General features: G+C 39.7%; 5 protein-coding genes across 5 annotated transcripts; 2 read left to right on the top strand and 3 right to left on the bottom strand.

Moving 5' to 3' along the window:
• Nucleotides 1-38: 38 nt before the first annotated feature.
• On the bottom strand, nucleotides 39-1,988 carry LOC126753849 (aspartate aminotransferase, mitochondrial-like). The gene is made up of 5 exons (XM_050465578.1): nucleotides 1,808-1,988; nucleotides 1,593-1,749; nucleotides 1,387-1,530; nucleotides 1,100-1,306; nucleotides 39-1,000 (listed from the first exon to the last, which is right to left on the bottom strand). Exons 1-5 carry the CDS (start codon nucleotides 1,876-1,878, stop codon nucleotides 305-307), a joined length of 1,275 nt encoding a protein of 424 aa, XP_050321535.1. The 5' UTR covers nucleotides 1,879-1,988; the 3' UTR covers nucleotides 39-304.
• A 269-nt stretch (nucleotides 1,989-2,257) lies between these two features.
• On the bottom strand, nucleotides 2,258-7,093 carry LOC126753848 (aspartate aminotransferase, mitochondrial-like). Its single transcript, XM_050465577.1, has 5 exons — nucleotides 6,854-7,093; nucleotides 3,855-4,011; nucleotides 3,643-3,786; nucleotides 3,371-3,577; nucleotides 2,258-3,300 (listed from the first exon to the last, which is right to left on the bottom strand). Exons 1-5 carry the CDS (start codon nucleotides 6,934-6,936, stop codon nucleotides 2,605-2,607), a joined length of 1,287 nt encoding a protein of 428 aa, XP_050321534.1. The 5' UTR covers nucleotides 6,937-7,093; the 3' UTR covers nucleotides 2,258-2,604.
• Nucleotides 7,094-7,359: 266 nt separating this feature from the next.
• On the top strand, nucleotides 7,360-9,811 carry LOC126753840 (pre-mRNA-splicing factor CWC25 homolog). The gene is made up of 3 exons (XM_050465562.1): nucleotides 7,360-7,807; nucleotides 7,870-8,077; nucleotides 8,140-9,811. The coding sequence occupies exons 1-3, from the start codon at nucleotides 7,790-7,792 to the stop codon at nucleotides 9,738-9,740; spliced, it is 1,827 nt and encodes a 608-aa protein (XP_050321519.1). The 5' UTR covers nucleotides 7,360-7,789; the 3' UTR covers nucleotides 9,741-9,811.
• Nucleotides 9,798-11,575, bottom strand: LOC126753844 (phosphoglycerate kinase). Its single transcript, XM_050465565.1, has 4 exons — nucleotides 11,363-11,575; nucleotides 11,195-11,303; nucleotides 10,290-11,125; nucleotides 9,798-10,232 (listed from the first exon to the last, which is right to left on the bottom strand). Exons 1-4 carry the CDS (start codon nucleotides 11,422-11,424, stop codon nucleotides 9,992-9,994), a joined length of 1,248 nt encoding a protein of 415 aa, XP_050321522.1. The 5' UTR covers nucleotides 11,425-11,575; the 3' UTR covers nucleotides 9,798-9,991.
• A 500-nt stretch (nucleotides 11,576-12,075) lies between these two features.
• Nucleotides 12,076-23,035, top strand: LOC126753824 (multiple epidermal growth factor-like domains protein 8). Its single transcript, XM_050465535.1, has 8 exons — nucleotides 12,076-12,702; nucleotides 12,781-13,014; nucleotides 13,113-13,295; nucleotides 13,350-13,704; nucleotides 13,769-13,982; nucleotides 14,047-15,349; nucleotides 15,426-20,439; nucleotides 21,682-23,035. Exons 1-8 carry the CDS (start codon nucleotides 12,280-12,282, stop codon nucleotides 22,806-22,808), a joined length of 8,853 nt encoding a protein of 2,950 aa, XP_050321492.1. The 5' UTR covers nucleotides 12,076-12,279; the 3' UTR covers nucleotides 22,809-23,035.
• Nucleotides 23,036-23,434: the final 399 nt, after the last annotated feature.

Raw genomic sequence — 23,434 nt, 5'->3', positions numbered from 1 at the left:
TTATTAGAACATAACCTAAACATATGTATGTATGTATGTGTATGCAAAATATTGTAATAATGCGTGTTTTACTCAAATATTGTAATATATCGGTTAAACAAAACAGCTGCTAGAGCTCTACTAATTGTCAAACCAGACGTCACGAAAATATTAAAAAGTTAGATAAAAACAAACGAAAATATTATATCCGAGTAGGCGCTTTGGAACTGTCAATGCTTTTTGCATATATTTTTGTTTACATAGGTATTGTTGCTGATTTTACATTAATTCTATGCAATCAGTAGTTAAATATACAATAAAAAAGCTACTTGGTGACGGCATGAATAGATTCTGCGACATAAGCGACATTCTTCGTTGTCAAACCGACCACCGCAATACGTCCATCCTTTGTCAGGTAAATACTGTATTCCTTTATGAGACGTGTCACTTGCTCCGGTTTCAGACCAGTATAGCAGAACATGCCGATTTGATTGGTTATATGTTCCCAAGAGTGCTTAGAACCGAGTGAAATTAATTTCTCCTTCAATTCCTTACGCATACTTATAGTACGATTGGCCATTGTCTTCAAATCATCCAACCATACACAGTAGAGTTCGTCATCCTTGAAAATCTCCATTGCAATGCGTGCACCATGTATGGGTGGACTCGAATACATGGGTCGTATAATGGTTTTCAAATTGGATGTCACACGTTCGGCCTCATCCTTCGAACTGCACACCAAAGTAAATGAACCAACGCGTTCACCATAAAGACCCATATTTTTGGCATAGCTCTGTGCCAAGCAAAATGTGTGCCCTTCGGCGCTGAAAATGCGCACAGCCAACGCATCATTATCAATATCACCGCTGGCGAAACCAAGATAGGCCATATCGAAGAAAGGATATAAATTTCGTGTTTTAATTATCCGCGATATTTCGCACCATTGCTTCGCATTTGGATCCACACCGGTGGGATTGTGGGCACACGCATGCAGCAGCACAATCGATTTTTCGGGTATTTTCTAAAGTTGACGGATGTTGAAAATATGTATTTTAAATAATTATTATTTTTTTTAATAACTAAAAAAATGCATCTTCGCACGCCGATAAAAGCCACTTACACACAACGACTCTAAGAGCGCCTGCTCATTTAGCGCACGCGTATTTGGATCATAGTAGCTATAGTTGGCCACTTTCAGGCCGGAATGCATGAAAATTGGACGGTGATTAGGCCACGTGGGTGTGGGCAAATACACCATGCGTTCACCCTTCCAGAAGAGACCTAAAAATGCGGCACCAATGCGTAAGGCGCCGGTGCCACTTAAACTCTACACAAACGCGCAAAATGTTATTACAAGTATATATGTATAAGATGTATGATTGATATCAAATATTGCCATAAGTATACCTGCACTGTTGCATTGCAATTGTTCTTCAGTATGTCCGAGTCTTCGCCCAGCGCCAGCGCTATTGATTTGTTATAAAAATCCGCCAAACCCTGTATAGGTGCGTATTCCTTGTTCATATTTTTGGCAATTACGCGTTTTTGTGCCTAGGGAAAGATTTGCATGATTTTTTGTAAAAAAACAATAACAAAAATGATAAGCAACACACCTCTTTCACGCTGGGCAAGACCCATGGTTTGCTGTTGTCATCACGATATGCGCCTACGCCTAAATTTACCTTTTTGGGGTTTTTATCCTTTAAAAATGCCTCCGTGATGCCGAGTATAGCGTCGGGTGGTGCCATCTTCACATCTGTGAACCATGATCTATTGTATGGAATTTTAGTTTTTTTTCTGATACCTTAAAATTGCATGTGGTACGTACTTGTAACGTGTGAAATATGGAGCTGGAGAAGCTTCAGCTTTAAAGGGTACACGCTTTGTAAATTGTAACATTTTTTTTTACAAAATTTTTGTATGAATTTACGATTATAATTTTTTTCTTTATGTCAACACCAAATTCGTAAAACAAAGTTGTAGGTTCAGATGTTTTTTTTTTAATTTTAAAAATTTTTTTTTAATTTTTTGTTTTTTTTTTTTTATTTTTATTCTTTTTTTATTTTTATTCTTTTTTTTTATTTTATTTTTTTCCTTTTTTAAATTTTTTTTATTAATTATAGCCGAGTTTATAACAGCTTCCTTCTTCCTGTTTGCTGTTTGGCGTCAATTGGAGATTCCAAGTGTAGCCAGGTTCTTCTCCAACTAATCTTTCCAAAGAAGTAAAGATATTACAAAAACAATAATACAACCGTTAAATTAAAAAAAGCTGTATACATACATATATGGGTGAGTCGCTTATATTATATTTTCCATTGTTTATTAATTCGTGATTTACAGTTTCATTTTAAATGCTTTCATTTATACGTTAACATTATATTTTCATTTTGAGCGTTATATTCGCTTAGGTACTCAAAGTACATGTTACAAGATTTACTTTAGTTTACTAAGCTAAAAGACTTGGACTGCTATTATTTATTAAAATTCTACTATACACACACACACCTGCATATACATGTACACAGATACATATGTGTGTTCGATTTTAGCGGCAACCTGGCCGCAACTTTGCTGTGCATTAAAATTCATAACAAACATTTCTATTAAATTTTGGCTATTTCGCGTTTACTTGGTAACTTCGTGCATGGCATGCGCCAAGTAATCAACATTCTTGCTAGTTACACCAGCCATCGAGATGCGACCATCTTTGGTCAGATAAATGCTAAATTCCTTCGACAAACGTTCGACATTTTCGGCAGTCATGCCCGAGTAGCAGAACATACCAATTTGATTGGTGATGTGATCCCAGGAGCGTGATGAGCCCAACTTCACGAGATTACCCTTCAATTGTGCGCGAATATTGATAATACGATCGGCCATTGTTTTCACATCCTTCAACCAAATGGCTCTTAATTCTTGATCATTGAGGATTTCGGCAGCCAGACGTGCACCATTGATTGGTGGATTCGAGTAGAGCGCACGAATGAGTATCTTAATTTGTGATGTGACACGATCAGCCTCTTCTTTGCTGGCAGTGATGACCGAGTAGGCACCGGCACGTTCACCATATAAACCCATATTCTTGGCAAAACTCTGGGCCAGGCAGTACAAGTGACCGTCCTTCTCAAAAATGCGCACAGCTTGTGCATCACGATCGACATCGCCGGAGGCGAAACCCTGGTAGGCCATATCGAAGAAGGGGAACAAGTTCTTCTTCTTGATCAATTGAGAGAGCTCTTTCCATTGCTCGATTGAGAGATCGACACCGGTGGGATTGTGCGCACAGGCATGCAATAAAACAATGGATTTCTCTGGAATTTTCTGCAAACCAAACAAATAAATATTAAAAATATTATAATTAATATCTATGCAACAACAAAGTGATACTCACGCTAATATCTTCGAAAACACCTTGCACATCCAAACCGCAAGTTTTGGGATCATAATAACGGTATTTCTTAATTGGAAGTCCGGAGTGCTCGAAAATTGGCACGTGATTGCCCCAAGTGGGTGTTGGCACATACACCTCACGATTGCCCTGCCAGAATTTGCTAAGGAAGGCGGCACCAATACGCAAAGCACCTGTGCCACTGATGGACTGCAAAGTAAAACGACTCGTCAACATAAGCACACTAAAAAAATAATTATTATTGATTTACTCACCTGTGTTGTGGCATTGTGTTTGCCTTTCAAGCGTTCCGAATCCTTGCCAAGCGCCAGCTCGATGGCTTTGTTGTAGAAATCTGGAATACCGATGATCGTGGCGTATTCCTTGTCCAATTTTTTGGCGGCAATGCGTTCTTCAGCCTTGAATTTCAATTGGTGCAGTTAGTAATAGTTGCAGTTATGTTTAGAAGAATGTAGAGCAAACTTACCGTGCGCACACTTGGCAACACCCATGGTTTACCGTTATCATCGCGGTAAGCACCAACACCCAAATTGATTTTTTTTGGATTCGTGTCACGTTTGAAAGCTTCGGTTACACCCAAAATAGCATCAGGTGGACCCATTTGCACGCCAGCAAACCATGATCTGAAAGCAAAAATTATTTAAATAAAAAATAAAATTATTTTATTAATGAAAAAATTTTAATAAACAATTTTATTAATAATTATACGCTTTCCTACTAGCTCTGTTGTTATCATTACATAGTTATTATTTGTAAATACTTTGTGAAAAATATGGCATATATAAAATTGCGTCACGTTACAGCCCATTTCTGTTGGTGTCAACAAATATTTGTTAGAAAAACAAATTATACCCAATACTATTAAAGCGCACTTATTTATAATTGTACATACATGCTTATATAAGTATACACATATGTATACTTTTTTCTTTATCAATTATTAATTTTTTTTCACTAGGAAGCTACAAATTGACGTAAGTCATTTCACTTACTTATATGAATAGAGATAATTCGAATATACTTATTCATTAATTTCATTTACCACATTAGGGTTTCCGTTTTTCCCAAGTTAATTTTTTTTTTGCTAACGCCCCGGAAGTTTCAGTTTTTTTTTTAATTAACTGAGCATTCATACACAAAATTATAAATTCGTAGTTGCTCATACGACATGGTGTACTGTATGCAAACAGCACATTTGCTGCCTACCTTTAACTGCTTATAACTTAACTTTGTTTCAATGACAAAAGCCAATTAGAATTTTTTTTAACGTTAAAAATCAAAAATTCATAAATAACGGACACCCTAATATACATACATATTAACAATCTATGCTACTAACACTAAACAACAGTCATGCTTGTTTTAAAAATTTCTGAATCATAATGATAACAATTAGAATAGGCGTCTACATATGTATACATAGATACATACATACATACATACATATTTCAATAAAAATTAAATTACGTGAAAATGCAAATTGTTCACTGCCATGGTCATAAATTTCGTTATCGCATCCCGTGAACTGGACTGATGACGTTGACAAATACATACTTATGTACATATGTATGTATGCTCAGCTGCTTAAAAATAGACATAACAAACAAAAAACAACAAATTTTTGGGCATACATGTATCTACAAATGTATATGCAGCTGCATACATGCATACATACATACAAGTATCTACAAGTAAGTAGTGAACTGAGAAAAGTATTCAAGAAATGATTATATATTTTTTGCACTAATTTTAAAAATAAAGAAATTTTTGTCAGGTTGTGACCATTTATTTCCTCTCAATACGTCAATTCAGCGGATATAGCTTTTTTCAATATACATACACACATACATACACACAGATAATTTTGTAAAAGAATTTTTGAAGACATTTTGGCGAGAAATTTGTTACGAGAGCTGTCCGCTCCTAAGTGGGAGGGGTTAGTGCTGGTTTAACAAATAATCAGCAACTGGAAGCGTGATCATGTTATCTATTGCACAAAAGCATTATTTAATTATAAAAATATCTTGAAGTATGTGAGGTGTATGAAAATAATTTGTTATACGAGTAATACTATCATATTTTGTAATACGCCGGCTTTTTCACATGTAGACTTGAATTACTTTCTCAAGTGGCTTATATTATAGTATATTATAGAGCTATAAATTCTTAATCATGCACTTTAAAGATAATATATCCGTCTTATTAAATATTTTTATCCGCCTGGATCTTATGCACTTATATCAACAGCAGCATTTTTTATTATGTAATTTATTAAGTAATAAGTTGATGTTTATTTCGTTTATTATATATATGTATGTACGTAATTAAGATTTGAGTGTAATTATTGTATACAAAAAATATTATTTCAAAACGATCTTTATACATAATTATACCATATTTACTAAATAGAAACATAAGAACATTTCAAGCTTACATACATATGTAAATGTATGTTTGTATGTACATACATATGTAATTATGTTTAAATTAGCATATGTAAATATGCAAAGGGAAGTAATTTTTACTGCAAATCTATTTTACCCTAAACTGATTGTGCACAATGTATTTGCGCATATGAAATAAATGACCAGTAGTTTGTACAAATATACATAAATAATTACATATTTATGTGTGTATACTGATAGGCACATATGTGCATATATTCAAGTACTTTCTTACTGATTTATTACCTAATAAATCCATTCAAGCAGTTTAATAAAAATAGCTACCCAATTAATGCTCCAAGTGATTTATGTATGTACTTATATATTAATTTAAGAACTACAACCAATATTAACATATATTTTTCTAAGTGACATATCTGCATATACTTATAATATTTCTAGATATAAGAAAAAATATTAACAAATTAACCCTTTAGATTACCAAAGCGCTGCACTCGCTGGAGCAATAAACAACTTCAAAACAGATTAAAATATAATAAATTTACTAACATAGTATATAATAATATAATATAATATTTACGAAAAAAAATTATTGTCGCTAAAACAACAAATAAAATAGGTACGAATATTGATATAATTAAGAAATTGCTACGATTCCACCAAGCGTACGTGATGTCGCGTACATTATAGGGCACATACATATTTACACATACACGTGTACATGCGAATGCGCGAAAATAGGCAAGTAAATATGCTGCATGATTGAATGACCTTGTGTAATGACATCTACTAGCGCTTGAGCTGAGCAGTTAGCACCGGTTGCATGGAAATTTTCGATGTTAATTCATTAATATGCAATTTTTGCTTAAAACTAAAACGTTATAAATGTATTTTATAATGGTTCGTTCACACGTGAATACGCCGTTTCTTAGTTGCTAAACATTTGCGAACTATTCAAGCTACCCGGCGGATATTTAACCTGCTACATATGTATATGCATAAGTGTAAATATTTATAATATTGTCAATGTTCTAATTAAATTGACGCTTCGATTGCTTACTGTGTGCGTGCGGTGTTGGCATTTAATGCTGCTCCAATAGCGCGGTTTGCCGACAAAAGAGTTTTTCCGCTAATATTTGCCATTTTCTACACTTTAAATTACGAATAATGATAAAAGCTTTCTGTTAAATGCTTAAATTGTTAACCGGCCACCCACAAAGCAATAGTTCTCAACCAGGCAAAATTCAATACTGCAAAAATTATCCAAATCAGCAAACGTATAATAACCGCCACACTAGGCAGCCCCACTTGGTGTTCGGCAATCAGCTGAAGCACCTCGTGGGGGATAGTGGGTTGCCACTGTACATTTATAAGCTAAATTTATTTATATTCTGTCACGTATGACAGATAGTTCAATTTTTACATAAATTATGATTAAACTTCCAACTTTATATATGTATGTACCAAAAGCACCCCAGTCTGGGCCAGAAACACCAATAGTACACTGAAATAATTTTGCATGGAAAGAGAAACACACACACATTATAACTGAATAACAAAATGTGTGAGAAAGGAATGAACGTTTACACATGCACAAAAGTTTCGATTTCGCTTTCTGGCAACAAAAGTATGATATAAAAGATGAATGGCTGACAATTCTAGTAAAATTATTTAAATCCGAAAGGCGGATGTACATATTTATGCAGAGGAAATAGGATATCATATTCACAATTATATCATCAAGATTCCATTCACAATCAACAAATTTTTAATATGGAAATTAACACTGTGAATCACATAAATCAGCTGATATAGATTGTTTACCAGCGTAAAATCCTTATACCATGCATTCAGATAAAAGCAGTACTTAAGAAAAAGTGTAAAAGTTAAATATATAAGCATATTGTTTATATTGTTTTTGTTATCCAAACAATTTAAATCAAAAAATTTCGCAAGCATTTATACTTTACTGGTAATTAAGAAAAAACTCGACGAAATGGGCGGCGGAGATTTGGTACTATAACAAGCTTATTTAATATTAAAATAAAATTATTAATTGTATACTCTTAATTTTAGAATTTGAAAAAGTCTTGGCATCCGCATACGATGAAAAACCAAGAAAAAGTTTGGAAAGCGGAGCAAGCCAAATCGGAGGAAGATAAAAAGCTCAAAGATCTACGTAGGGAGATAGATGAAGAAAAAACACGGGAGGAGCTTAAACAGATAGGTCGTAATTCTGGTATACTTCCACAGGAGGACAAGAAGTTAGAATGGATGTACAAAAGTAAGTTCACCGAAAGTTTCCCGTAACGCTTGAAACTTTCAACATACATTTTTTATTTGCAGGTAGTAATGAGCTTATAAATCGTGAAGAATATCTGCTTGGAAGAAATATCGACAAATCATTTGAGATGTTGCAAGCTGAGGAGCAACGAAAAGATCAAAATATGGTCGGTGTAAAACAATCAATTAATCATGTGGAACACGAATGCATACCATTTTCTATACGCTCTTATCGCAATATGGAGAACACAGAACAAGTCGATTTGCAACGTAAAGTCATGGAGGACCCTTTAATGTTAATTAAACAACGCGAAATGGAATCTAGGAAAAAGCTTTTAGAGAACCCTGTAAAATTAAAAGAACTTCACCGCATTCTTAAAACTGACGAATTACTTAAGAAGTCCAAAAAAGTAAAGAAATCTAAGAAGTCTAAGAAATCCAAGAAAAAACATAAAAAACGTTCTAAGTATTCCAGCGATGACAACTCATCAGATTCTGAATCGGGCAGTGATACCGCAAAGGACCTAGATAAGGAATTAGCTAAGAGATATAAAAAGCTAAATAAAGAGGAGGATTTTTCTGGTTTGAATTTGTCAAAATTATTGGACGCTAAATTCGAAACTATTACAAAAGAATTGGATAAAGCTGCCGGAAGTAAGCGCAAAAAAGATCACCGACATCGCTCAAACAACAGTGACAGTGGTCATGAGAGCAAGAGAAGAAGCCGTTCCAGGGATCGTGATAGAATAATAGAGAAAAAATCGTATGAGAGTAAAGAAAGGGAAAAAGCATGTAGAAGCCCTCGTCATAGATCGCCCAGTAATTATCAAAAGAAACAAAGTTCGATTACACGATCACCCGATGAGCCTCGTAAACGACAATACTCTACCTCTCCTTCTGTCGAAAGGGATGTTAGAAATATTTCCCATTCCAAAAGGTCCCGTTCAAGTCGTTCATTAAGTAAAGATCGTAAGAAGATAAATGATCATAGAGCGAGACGGCATGATTATAAGGATCGTGAAATGCAACTAAAACGCAGACCTCGTTCCACGTCACCTAAAATTGATAAAAGTCGCCGACGTTCTGAAATAAGATCTCCAGTTCGCTCAAGTAACAGAGAACGTTCAATATCTCAACGAATAAGATCACGTTCCCCACAAAGAAGTTCACGTTCTTCCCGTAGAGCTTCACGTTCTCCACGTAGAAATTCACCTTTCCGCAGAAATTCTCGTTCTCCAAGAAGGAGTTCACGTTCTCCACGTAGGAATTTACCTTACCGTAAAAATTCACGATCTCCGCGTCGGCGAGAAAGATCAAAGGATCATAATGAAAATAAGGAGGTGCATGCGCGATCTAAAGAGAGTAGAGGTATAGCAACACAGAAAAAATTAAGCAATGAGGAAAAGGAAGCACGTCTTCGTGAAATGATGGAAAATGCTAGTTGGAGGGAAGAGGATCGCGTGAAAGCAGTGCAAAAACATCGCGAAGCCAATGCCCGTGAAGAACAACAATATAAAAATCAGGATTTCGACAAGGAATTCATAAATAAGGAAGTAAAAAAAGCGATTGCTACACAGTCGTCTATTGGGTCTAGAATTCGTTCAAATTTGAATAATATTCAACGTACATCCGCCGCTATGAATTCAAATTTTACAAAAAAATAAGCAAAATCCGTTTCTGGTTTAACAAAATTTTGTTTTTGTAACTAATAAATACATATATTTAACGGTTTTAATTATCAGCTATTTTTATTCAACATCTAAACGTATTCAATATGTTCAACAAATGAATGTGTTCCTTGTTGCAAGAGCAGTGCTTTAACGATATTTATAATATTTTCCAATTGCTCAGCATAGATAGTTTCTTAATACAAATTTGTCTCTTCTTCTGTTTGCCCATATTGGAGTTATATATTTTAAGCATTGCTCAAAGCAGCTACACCTGGCAGTGTTTTGCCCTCAAGCAACTCTAGAGAGGCGCCACCTCCGGTTGAAACATGTGATACCTTTGATTCGGTACCCCATTTGGCGCAGCAAGAAGCTGTATCACCACCTCCAATAATGGAAACAGTGCCACCTTCAGTAGCCGAAACTACCGCATCCATAACAGCCTTTGTGCCGTTGGCAAAGTTGGCGAATTCAAACACACCTGGGGGACTGAAATAAAATACAAGTTTAAATAAAACCTTATAATAAGATAACCTATAGATTTACCCATTCCAAACGATGATTTTTGCACGGCATACGGGTTCTTTGAACAATTCTCTGGATTTTGGACCGATATCCAAACCCATGTAACCATCTGGAATACCTTCTTCGACAGTTGCTTCACATGTTTTAGCATCTTCAGCAAATTTATCTGCGCAAATAAAATCGACCGGCAAATGTAATTGCACGTTGTTTTTCTTTGCCTTTGCAACCAAATCATTGACGATTTTTGCACCTTCTTCGTCAAAAAGTGATGAACCAATCTTCATATTGTTGATGACTTTCAAGAAAGTGAATGCCATGCCGCCACCAATTACCATCTCATGTACTTTATCAAGCAAGTTCGAAATCAACTGAATTTTGTCCGCAACTTTAGCACCACCCAAAATGGCCAAGAATGGACGAGGGGGATTATCCAGAGCCTGAGCAAAGTATTTCAATTCTTTGTTCAACAAAAGACCAGCTGCACGCTTTTCGAAACCTTCGCCAAGCATAGAGCTATGGGCGCGATGTGCTGTACCAAATGCGTCGTTTACATAAACATCACCAAGTTTGGCCAAACTTTGACGGAATTCTTTCACTTTAGCTGGATCTGCCTTTGCTTTCGCTCCACTAGCATCAAGACCTTTTCCCTCCTCTTCAATGTAAAATCTCAAATTCTCCAACAAAATAATAGTACCAGGTGCTGGATCTTTACATTCATTTTCTACTTCGGGTCCAACGCAATCAGGTAAAAATTTCACATCTTTTCCAAGAAGTTTTTTCAGTTCATCAGCCACTGGAGCAAGGGTATACTTTTGATTCTTTTGTCCATCTGGACGACCTAAATGTGACATGAGCACCTGTAAAAAAAATAAAATTGTAAGTATATCTAAGAAGATAGTAAGCCGACATTATGAAAAATTACTTACGACAGATTTCGCTTTTGCGTCTAACGCAAATTTGACGCTATCCAAAGCGGCAACAATACGTTGGTTGCTTGTAATTTTGCCATCTTTGATAGGAACATTGAAGTCCACTCTTAAAAAAATTATTTATGCAATCTCGTTCAAATTGTTATTACAGAAGAAACCAATTACCTCATCAAGACCCGTTTGCCATTTAAATCCAAACTTTCGATGCTCAACTTGTTAAAAGCCATGTTTCCGCCTTTACTATTTTCTTTTTTATTACAAGAAGATAGGCTTTTCTGAATAGTATTTCCGAAATAAGATTGGAATTGAAAAGTTCTCCGCACGCACAAAATGTTCCTTCTGCTTATCTGTATGGTCAAACTTTTTAGTAGACAATTCAATGTCATTGCAAGGGCAGGCCGACAATTGAAGCAGAGTTGTTATATACGCGAAATTTGTTAGAAAATCAATGAAAGATTCGAATTTTCAAATTTTTACAGCAAAAGCTTTAAATGTAATTTAACGTTTGATATATAAATGATCGGCTCTTTTTCATACAAGCAAAGGTATAGAAATTTAAAACTGAATAACATAAGGCTACTTATTATATTATAATCTATCCAGTGGCGTAAATTGGTATCATAACATCTGTGTATAAGGAATACGGATACCGCTAAAAGTTGTAATTAAATCATTTTGTTAAATACGATTCGTTTTTCATTGCGAGTGAAATACTGTAAAATCAGTATAACTCACGGTATATTTCTTTATTGCGAATAGGTATTTTTTTATTTAACGTGTGTGCAGGTTACAATTGAAATGTCAACAACTTCAAAAGTTGTTTTGACGTCTGTGGAAATTTTCATTAGCCTTTCATATATGAAAAAATAAATGTTTAGCGAAAAAATTCTTTCTGTGGAAAAAGTGTAAAAAAGTGCAAAAATTTAATAATAGTGCAATATAAAAGTCAATGTGTTAATTAGTGTTATTAACTGTATTGATGGAATAGCGTTCAGGCGCTCAATATCCATGTGAAATGGCTTTGAATATTTTGAGTACCAGCAACTTAATTTATGTGTAATTAGTATTCATATTTACACAAAATGTTAAAACTAAGAATAGCAAGATTCGTACGATTACGCACATTAACATGTTTAGCATTTTTGCTCTGTGTTTGTCCAAATCAACGTTGGGAAACACGGGCTGATCGCATCACATTATTACCTACAGTCCAGCATTTACAACATCATGCTCCATGCGATCGTAGTCGTAAAGTGTTCACTGAACCGTACGGTGAAATAAGTGACGGTCCTGCTGGTTTTAACTATACGCAGGATTCGCATTGCGAGTGGTTAATAAAGGCACGCAATGATAGTCAATTTATAACACTCACTTTCCATAGCATGGGCACCGAGTGCGCTTATGATTACATTTATGTGTATGATGGGGACTCATTTAATTCCACGCTACTAGGCAGTTTCAGTGGTCGTACCCAACCCCAGCGCTTGGTTGCGAGAAGTGGAAGTGTAAGAATTTTAAAATTTTCAGTCATCTTTTTCACATAAAAGAATATGTTTCTTTTTTCTGTCAATATACATATACAGATGCTTATACTTATGTACAGTGACACAAATTATGTGCTCGATGGTTTTCGGGCTTCATATTACATATCAAATTGCTTGAATAATTGCCATAATCATGGGAAATGTGTGGGGCACCAATGCGTCTGTCATGGAGAGTGGGTCCTGCCGGATTGTGAAAGTGAGGCATGTCCAAATAAGTGCGGTGAGTCGCAAGGGCGTGGTAAATGCGTCAAAGGTATTTGCCATTGTGAAAAGGTATGTAAAACTTTAGCTTAAATATAAAACTATTGGAAGTTTTAATACTCAATTTGTTTTTTAAATACCTTATTACAAAATTTTCTTTCTAAATACAGGGCTTCAGCGGACGCTTATGTGATTTATATATAAATCCTCAAGGCGGAAATTGGCGTTGGCTGGCCACCGACGCAGAGGGTATGACACCGCGTGCAGCGCATACTGCCGTTTATCTCGAAGAACATGATGCTCTTTATGTTTTCGGAGGTTATGACTTAAATAATGTTATCAATTCATTGCAAGTAAGTAAAATGTGTATGTTTTTATCCAACCAATGTAACTTTGCTTTCTTACAGATTTATCGCTTTAGCAGCAGTCAATGGGTAGATGAGTGGGGGCTTTTGTTACAAGATCACAATTATTCACAGAAAATAAATGCCACTTTACTCAAGGCAGTTTTGCAGCATAAAAGTGAAGACGAAGCAAAACTTTGGGGATTGCGTAGCGATGTATCATTCTTCCGAAATATTTTATATACGTTAGCAGAGTCTAATTTACATCAACGGCGCACACGCTCTTCACAGTTGATTGCAGATGTTAATGACAACACCACAAACGAACAAATACCTGAGTATTTTGAAGATATTTTAGAAGAGGTTACAGATAATAAACCCGCAGGTCGATACGGACACGCAGCAGATCGTGTGCCCGGTATATAAAAATATAATTAATCATGTGATAATGTAGTTAAGAACATTTTTCATATTACAACCAGGTGGTTTCGTGATATTTGGAGGCAAGAATGGAAACGGTAGTTTCTTCAACGATTTGTGGTTTTATAATAGCACAGAAAGTGGCGGCAAGTGGAAGCAATGGGCACGAAATTCAAAGCTGAAGCCACCTAAAGTGGCGCGCCACACAATAACATTAGCTGGCGAATATTTGTATTTATTTGGTGGTAGTCTCGAGACGGGCGAATTTTCATCGAAGTATTATATATTTATTTTATTTTTGAATAGTTAGAAAAGAGTCTTATATATACTTTTGTTTCAGAATATACCGTTTACGTTTGCCTATTTATACCAAAACCAAGTTCTTTGAACACCCAGTTGGTGATGATGAATCAACGAGTTCGGCCTATGAAAACGATGATGGTATATTTAATGGCGCTGATGAGGATGACGATGGTCAGTGGGAGTTCGTGCATCCGCGTGGTGGTAAATCTTTAGATGTGCGTCTAGCTGCGCACAGCACCGTCTACTATAGTGCAACAAATTCCTTAATTGTTTTTGGTGGCATCATGTCAAGTTTGGCGCGTTTCTCCAAGCTTTCAGATAGAATTTTTGCATTCCAATTAGATAAATTGCATTGGACAGAAATACTATACCCACGCACTGCCTTACGTGACACAAACATTCCACACGAACGCGCCTTCCATTCCGCGACGATCTCCGGCAATTATATGATGGTCTTCGGTGGCTACACACACCGTCACAATAAGGACGAAATCTGCTATGACAATCAAATGTATTGGTATCATCTCAGTTGTCATATATGGATCAATCAAGTTGTATCGGCGGAAGAAAGTCTGTATCCAAAAAAACAAGGGGTATTTGCCCACGCAGCTGCACTGAGGCGGAACAATACATTATTGATTGTTGGAGGTTATCATGGCAACGTTAACGCCGATCTCTTTGCCTACGAACTGCCACAAGTACTACGTCTACAAAATCATGGCTACAATCCGGAGATGTCATGTCGTTTGCATACCTCACACACAGCTTGCCTATCGAATCCCGAGTGTGGTTGGTGTTCGGCCGACAGTAGCTGCTACGGACGCACTATTGGCGCCAATTGTACCACAAATTTGCAGACTACTCGCTGTCCCGGCATCTGTCCATCGCTAGGGGATTGCCATTCATGTTTGGTGCATGGCACACAGTGGCACACCGATACCGATCATTATTTCTCGGTCGCCAGCAAGTTGGGACTTAATGAGTGCACTTGGTGCGTTCAAAATGCTAAATGTCATCATCGTGATGATAACTATGGCATTTGCGGTGAAGATACACCATCACGCAGTCCTGGTTGGTGGGGCGAAAAGGGCACCGAAATACGACAACCCTCCCAATGTACCAGCAATGATAAGCGGCCCGGTCTTACATACATAAAATACCATCATCCGGTCAATTTGACGATGCCCGACTTTGTGGCTATCGTAAATGCGACGATGGTGGACTTTGGCTCGCCCGCGCCTGCAACGCAGTACGAACAGAAGCTGGAGGGCGAAATGTTGGCACGTTTGGTAGGCTTTGTGCGTCCTCAAAAAACTTGGGAGGAACCCTCCGAGATACAGGTTACTTTAATTATAACTATTTATATATTAAACCGTTATAAATAATTTTCTTTTTATAAATTTGTTTATGTTTTAGGTCTGCACCAGTTATTCCTCAGCATTCCTTCGCGCAGGTTTGGGCAAAAGCTTAGACTCACTTAAGGAATTGACTAATCGTTCTACAAATCAATCATACTGCGGTCCCGTTGAGATACCCAGCACAGACCAACCGTTTCTCATCGATTTTCAAGCACGACGTCGTGTCGGTCTATCCACTTTGCATAACGCCTATCAAAAAACGAAAATGGAATTGTATCACATATTCCACGGCAATCTAAATGCTTTCACCTTCGAGTACCTTGAACCCTACTACTCCGGAAATTGCACGCAATACGACAATTGTCTGCATTGCCTAACCGATTCGGCCTGTGGTTGGTGCGGCCTGACTGCAAAATGTGTCGAAAAAACTGTAAACGAGACTGAGACTTGCACGCTAGCTGATAGCTCAGCGCTTGCCAACAATGATGGCTACTGGGAATATCTCATCACACAACCGAGCCAGTGCGCCAACTGTTCCAACTACGTTTCCTGCAATGAATGCGTGACGTCTGGCCTGTGCGAATGGTGGACGGAGGAGGCACGTTGTGCACGTTTCGGCAAATCCGAACATGGTGTGCGCAATACTTCGATGTGTCCGATACCCTGCCGCTTGCGCACTTCATGCGATCAATGCTTAAACGAACGCGGCCGTTGCGTATGGTGCGAGGCGACATCGCAGTGCTTCAGTTTTGCCGTTTATACCAGCGAATACCAGTTCGGCATGTGTCGTGAGTGGTTGGATCAAATTGTTTTGAACGAAACGCAGCGCATTGCCGATTATACTCAGCTTGGGCATGATACCACAACTACTACGCTGCAACAACAACCGACACTACCTCAGAAACTACCTGCTACGCAGTGTAAATCCTGCACTTTGTACACCAATTGTACTTCTTGTCTGCGCACACTCAGCTGCGGTTGGTGCTTTGACCGCGACAATCCTATCGAAGGTGTGTGCATGCAAGGCGACTTTAGTCGTCCGTTTGGCAACTGTTCGCTAGCATTGAATAGTCCCACGCAGCATGATGCGGAATGGGCGTATGCGCAATGTCCCGACGTCGATGAGTGTGGCCTGGGTCTGCATGATTGTCACAAGGAAGCCAAATGCACGAATACGCATGGCTCGTATAATTGCCATTGTCGACGCGGTTACGTGGGTGATGGTCGGTTGTCGTGCGTGCGCACTTGTTACGAGAATTGTGTGCACGGTTATTGCTCGGGTTCATCTGACTATGTGTGCAAATGCGAACTGGGTTGGACTGGCACAGACTGTTCGATCAATTGCGGCTGTAACAATCATTCGACGTGTGTGGAACGTGTGGGCAAATGTGATCAATGCCAAGCGTGGACCGAGGGCGAGCGTTGTGAGCGTTGTCGTCAAGGCAGCTATGGCAATGCTACATCGGCCGACGGTTGCCATCCCTGTGAATGCAATGGCCATGGCAATCAGGATTTGGGTATTTGCAATGTCGGTACCGGCGAGTGTTATTGCAAGGACAACACAGTGGGTTTGAAGTGTGATCAGTGCGCTAACGGTTATTATGGTGATCCACGCGATGGCGGCCAATGCTACTTCCAATGCGAGTCGCGTGGCATGCTAACGAATATCGGACGAAGTGGTATCGGTTCGTATCAGTCATATAAAAATCCTTGGGGCGCGAGTTTGGAAGTGCGTGAATGCTTATGGATACTATCGCCGAAAACTCTACAAGCCGAGAAGTCGCTACTCCAGTTGGAGTTCGAATGGCCTAGTCTGGCGATGGACTGTGATGAGAATGCTGTTTACATATACGATAGCTTGCCCGATTTGACTGGTGCGACGCAGCAAAACCAATTAATATCGGTTGTGTGCTCGCCATATACGGCCACACACATCGTGGAAGCGCGCTCAAGTCACGTCACCGTTTACTATAAACAGGGTGGCGATCGTCAGAAATTCGGTTTTAATGCATTGTACACAGTGAAGAATTGCGCTGCGCGCTCCTGTCTGCATCCGCACATCTGTGACGAGCAGCAACGTTGCGTCTGTCCCGCCGGTTATGTGGGCGCACGTTGCGAGATCGAAATATGCCCGAAGAATTGCAATGCCAAACGCATGCAAGGCTACTGCGACACTGACTATGGCCGCTGTATTTGCAATAGCAGCTATGCGGGCGCCGATTGTGGCACGCTCATCAAGCCAAATCATCTGGTCGTTACAGATCTATTCAATACGCTACTGCTGAGTGACACCTATGAACATCTACGTAAAACCATACCGCGTTTCGGGCATTCGGTAAATGCCGATAGACGCGGCTCTCTCTGGATGTTTGGCGGTTATTCGCCATCACATGGTCCGCTCAATGATTTCCGGCAATTCGATGCGAAGAATGGCACTTGGATGCAGGTGACTGTCGAATCGACACCGGACGACAAAATGCCGTTGGGTCGTTATTTTCATGCCTCGGAAATCTACTTGAAGAAACAAATAATTTTCATTTACGGCGGCATAAGCATACGCGGTGAACAAGAAGAGCGCACCTCACAACTCATACTCGACGATTTCTGGCAATTCTCCATACAAAATCAACGCTGGAGCGAAATTGAGCTGTTGCAGCGACGCGAGAAACCACCGGCACTGGCCGGTCACACATTGACCCAAATTAGGTACAATGAACGTGAGTCATTGATACTGATTGGCGGCATGACACGCAATAAATCGCGCCAGCTGGAGTTGTGGGAATTCAATTTGGAGACTTTCCGCTGGGAGCAGTTGTTGGCGTTGGGCGTACGCATGCCCGTGCTTTACGGTCACAGCACAGTATACAGCGCAGATTCGCATATACTCTATGTTTTTGGCGGTTACTCCGTTGAGCCACAGAACAAACTGTACGCGCTGAACTTGCAAAAGATGACTTGGACTGAGCTGCCGACATTCAAAGAGATGTCGCGTCCTGATGTCCTACTGCCGCGTGCGCGTTACTTTCACTCGGCTGCCACTACGGAAAACTACATGATCATCTATGGTGGACGCACACATCCTTATGATGCCAGCGATGTGCTGATTGCTTACATCTATGATTGCAATCAATGGATACGCTTGACGGAAGAGGTGCACGTGGTCGGCAGATTGCCGCATTCGACATACGCCGAGGCGATCTCCATAGATCATGATAGCAAAGCGATCTATGTAATTGGCGGTTGGGACGGTAGCGCGTCACAGAGTCACGTGACACGTATCAATTTACCCGATGATATTTGCCAATTGTGGAGTGCCAATAAATATTTGTGTCGCACACATAAAGGCTGCAGTTATTGTACGGTTTCTGGCACCTATAGTTCCGCCTCGTACTGTTTCTCCGAAGGCGACTCCGCTGTTTGTGAACATCGCAATGGTACTTTAGTCTACAACAATGGCGCGGCATGCGATGATGCATGGATGTCGCGGCGCAATTGTTCCAGCTTTAGCACATGCAGCGCCTGTCTGGCCTCCTGGCCGACACATGTGGAGACGACGCCGGTGTGTCAGTGGTGCGACGAGTGTGGCATCAAGGGGCGTTGTGTACCGGCTGGTGTGGACTGTGAACGTCATAGCACATGGTGTAATAAGGAGATCAGTGTCGGTCTGCTGAATCTCTGTCCGCAACCGCAATGTCATACCTTGCACTGTGAGGCGTGTGTGATGAATGAGAATTGCGAATGGGCGCAGAGTGAGTTGGGTACAATCGAGTGTATTACCAAAGAGCTGGTAGAGCAAAATCAATATCGCATTATCGGTGAATGTCCGATGCCATGTCACATCTATAAAAACTGCAGCACTTGTCTGAACAACTACGACGAAAATCCGAAGGACTGCAAATGGTCAACGATGTTGAATAGCTGTATTTCACCACAATCACAACCGCTGCTCTGCGCTGGTGGCGTTTGTGGTCTGGTATTGGAGATGAATGAAACCTCACATTGTCCAGAACCCTGTCACGTCTACGATCATTGTTCCACTTGCTTGGAGCATGCGCATTGCGGTTGGTGTGCACGCGATGGATTCAACGGTGATGGCATCTGTACAGAGGGTTCACTTGAGAACAAACAGGAATACCCATCCGGTTCAACGTGTGATCTTATCTATACCTCGCGACGTAATGACTCACAGCTTACGCCAGCCGACGTGGTCTCTTGGCATTATGTGAAATGTCCGGCTGAGAATGAATGTACGAATGGCCACCACAACTGCAATCCGATTTCTGAGCGCTGTATCGACACAGATGTCGGCTACACCTGTCAGTGCGGTGAGGGTTATCGCGATGAGAATGGCACATGCCAGCCCGTTTGCAGTCAGGGTTGTGTGCGCGGCAAATGCATCAAGCCGGACAATTGCACCTGTGACTTTGGTTATGTTGGCGCCAATTGCAGTATACAATGTTTGTGTAATGGTCATTCGAACTGTGGAGGACCTGATCGGCTGGATGTGTGTCTGGAGTGTCACAACAATACCAAGGGTGCTCAATGCGAAAAGTGTAAACCATTATTTGTTGGCAATCCGAAGGAGGGTCACGAATGTGTGCCATGTCTGGGTTACTGCAACGGTCACTCCGATGTTTGTTTGGCACAAGACTCCGATCCGGCTCACTTCAATATGACACGCGCCGAACTGGAAGAAGTATTGCAGGAAGGCCCCGAGAGCAATGCAACTTGTCTGCGTTGTGCGAATAGCACTGCGGGTGATCGCTGCGACACATGCATCGTTGGTTATTTTCGTGGTAGTGAAGATCATCATAAAGCTTGTCGGCCATGTCAGTGCCATGGACATGGCAACGTGTGCGATCCGGTAACTGGTGAGAAATGTAATTGTGGCAATAATACAGAGAGTGACGCAACTTGTACGGCGGGTGGTGGCAAAAACTCCGCCCAACTCTGCTGGAGTGTGCAATGTTCAAAATGTCGAGACTCGTATGCGGGCAACCCTATCGATGGTCATCAGTGCTACAAGCAAATAACTGTGGAATCGCGAATGTGCTTCGATGCCAAGCCAATAGGTAAGTAGAACTCAGTATTAGTTAAAACGTTGAAGACCCATAAAGTATATATACCTAGAAAAATAATAAGCGTGACAAGCTGAGCCGATTCGGCCATATCTATCAGTATGTATATACCTGAACTAGTCCTTCAGTTCCCAAGACACACGCCCCTTTCTCCCCAAGAAACTGTTGAACCGCCGACAATCAAGTTCTTCACGAAGTTTAATGCTTTGTTATCCAAGTAAAGTCGTTGTATGGCGTTAAGATTTCGACTGTCAACAACCCTAAAATTTTAGGTGTGACTTTCGACAGTCTGTGCTTCTTCACTCCTCATACGACCGCGATTAGCGCCAAAGTACAGGCCCTTCGGACTACGACAGGATGCCTCTTGATGTTCCCCATCGAACACCTGCATAGTGAGGCCCGTATGCTCCCAGTTAAGGAGCATAATGAACTCCCCTCCAAGCAGTTCCTGCAGGGATGGTTTCTGTGAAAGAAACTGCTCCTGATCCTTCTAGGAGCATCAAAAGATCATTCCCCAACTACATAAAACAATGCGTCGACCAGACTTCGGACGCAACTAACTTCCGAAAAGACTGACCGTCATTCACAGTGGAGCCGCTAACACCTTCGTCGTCTCCCTCTTAGTGAATGGCGTACTTGGAGCCACCAGTCATTGAAGAAGAAGAGCTCGAGTTGCCGCGAGAAACCAGAGTGAGCCTTGCGCAGCTTCGTTCTGGATACTGTAGCAAGTTAAACTCCTACTTATCCAGAATAGACCCTGACATATAAAAAATATGTCCAGCGTGCAATGACGGAGACACATCCGCATGACATTAGCCACCTCCTTGCATGCCCTGCTAACCTTACTCATCTGACACTCTTCTGCCTTTGGTCCGACAGCACGTTTCCTGAGGATGATGTCAATAACAGCTTATCTAATCCTTACCAACCTAACGGGGATTAGGTACCCGTTTTAACAACAACAACATCAAGTCCTTGTATGAAAATTTTTTTTTATTTTATATTATAGTTTCGGCGTAACCGAAACTAACATTTATTCTTTCTTTCCTTTGTTTCCCAAAATATCCCTGGACCTTTTTTCTCCAAAACTACCTTAGGGTATACGACCTAAACTTATAGCCTATAATCCCATTTTTCGATTGTTGAGAATTGTTAACTCGTGTTCTCTAATATAACGAACATGTGCTGATTATTCGTTATTCGTATTTTTTTCCCCCCATATTTTTTCTACCACAGAGGAGTGCAAATCTAAACCAGCGGCGCTTCGACCAGGTCAAACGGTATTTTTTGTTATACAACCACGTTTTATGAACGTCGACATTCGCATCATAATCGATGTTACGCAAGGCGAATTGGATGTGTTCATGTCACCACAAGATGACTCCTTCATTGTGGAGACCAACGAAACGACGGGCTTCCATGAAATCTTCCTGGATAATCGCTACAATTGGGTACCCAAAAGTAAGCGTAATCATCCGTTGCACATAGCAATGCCACGCACCGACAATATAACTGCCAGCAAACTGGTGATGCACGACAAACGCAATAGCTTCTATGTGCCACACATACAAGACTGCAAGAGTCACGGCGGGCATAGTTTCCATGTGAAGGATAAACATGCCAAGGATTTGAGTACACATGTCACGCTGAATCAATGCAACACACTGTTGCGGCTTTTTGGCCTAAAGAATCGTTTAGTGTTAACATTGCCGCAGAATGCTCATAATTTAAGTGCTACACGATTCTTCATAGCATTACGCGCGGGAGCCGGACCGGAGCACAGTTATGGTTCGGTAGTTTTTCGACAAGATCAACTACATATCGACTTGTTTGTGTTCTTTTCCGTCTTCTTTTCATGCTTCTTCCTCTTCCTGGCTGTATGCGTGGTTGTGTGGAAGGTGAAGCAAGCGGCCGACTTGCGACGTGCCCGACGTCAACATGTCGTCGAAATGTTACACTTAGCAAAGCGGCCATTTGCGCGCGTCTTCCTCACAGCTGGCGCTTTGGATATGGAAAGCCCACAGCCGGCACCGTCATCAGCGCGTTCGGTGCGTAATTTAACTGGTGCACGTGCGCGTCATGCAGCCGCCGGTACGCATGCGCCGGAAATATTGCTCATCGCTATTGAACCGACGGCGGACAATTTGGCGGCGGTGGGCACGGTGTTTGTCAGTTTACCCGGACGTCATAAAGCGCCGCTAAGCATGGCACTCGGCTCAGCGCTAATCACATATCCCAGACAATTTCCCTTAAACGCGCGCAATTTTATGCGCACCCAGCGTGGTGGTGGCGGTGCCGGCGGTGGCGCCGGTGCAGTAGCTGTTGGCGGTGGTGCGGCTGTGTTGGGCAATCATGCGGCGTAAGTATTTATAATTTAAGGTGCCTTGTTTTTTTTTTAAATAATTCTTTGCAGTGTACACTGGCTATAAACTCAATTTTTTTAGTTAGTGCAGTTCGCCTATTGGCGTTTGCTGTAATTTTATTGGTAGGAAGATATTTCTTTAGTTAATTTATTATTTTTTTCGAACAAATTATTTTTAATTAGCATTTTTTTTTATTTTTGTTTTTAACAATTTAAATAAGATTTTAAAGTTGTCATAATTTTTTCTTTAATTAAATTATTTATTATTATGTTTCATTATTTTATATTTTTTTATTTTAGTTTTTTTATTTAATTTTATTTTTTTATTTTTAAATTTTTTTTATATATTTTTTTTTATATTTTTTTTTTTATTTTTATTTTTAATTTTTTTATGTAATTTTTTTTTTATTTTTGTTTTTATGTTTTGTTTTAGTTAAAACGTTATTTAATATTTTAACTAGTTTTTAGATGCATTTCTATTATATATTTTTAGTTTTTGTTTAGCTAAATTGTATTTGAGTTCATTTGTCAGTTCTTAACTGCTAAGGAAATGGATTAAACAAGGCACTATTACTTTATATAAAAAGCATGGATCAAATATAAAACAACTCGAATCGTTAAGTTAAT

This window comes from Bactrocera neohumeralis, chromosome 3, assembly GCF_024586455.1.
Source record: "Bactrocera neohumeralis isolate Rockhampton chromosome 3, APGP_CSIRO_Bneo_wtdbg2-racon-allhic-juicebox.fasta_v2, whole genome shotgun sequence".
Classification (NCBI taxonomy): domain Eukaryota; kingdom Metazoa; phylum Arthropoda; class Insecta; order Diptera; family Tephritidae; genus Bactrocera; species Bactrocera neohumeralis.
The sequence above is the reverse complement of the archived record's forward strand: the minus strand, read 5'-3'. Positions and strand labels throughout refer to the sequence as shown.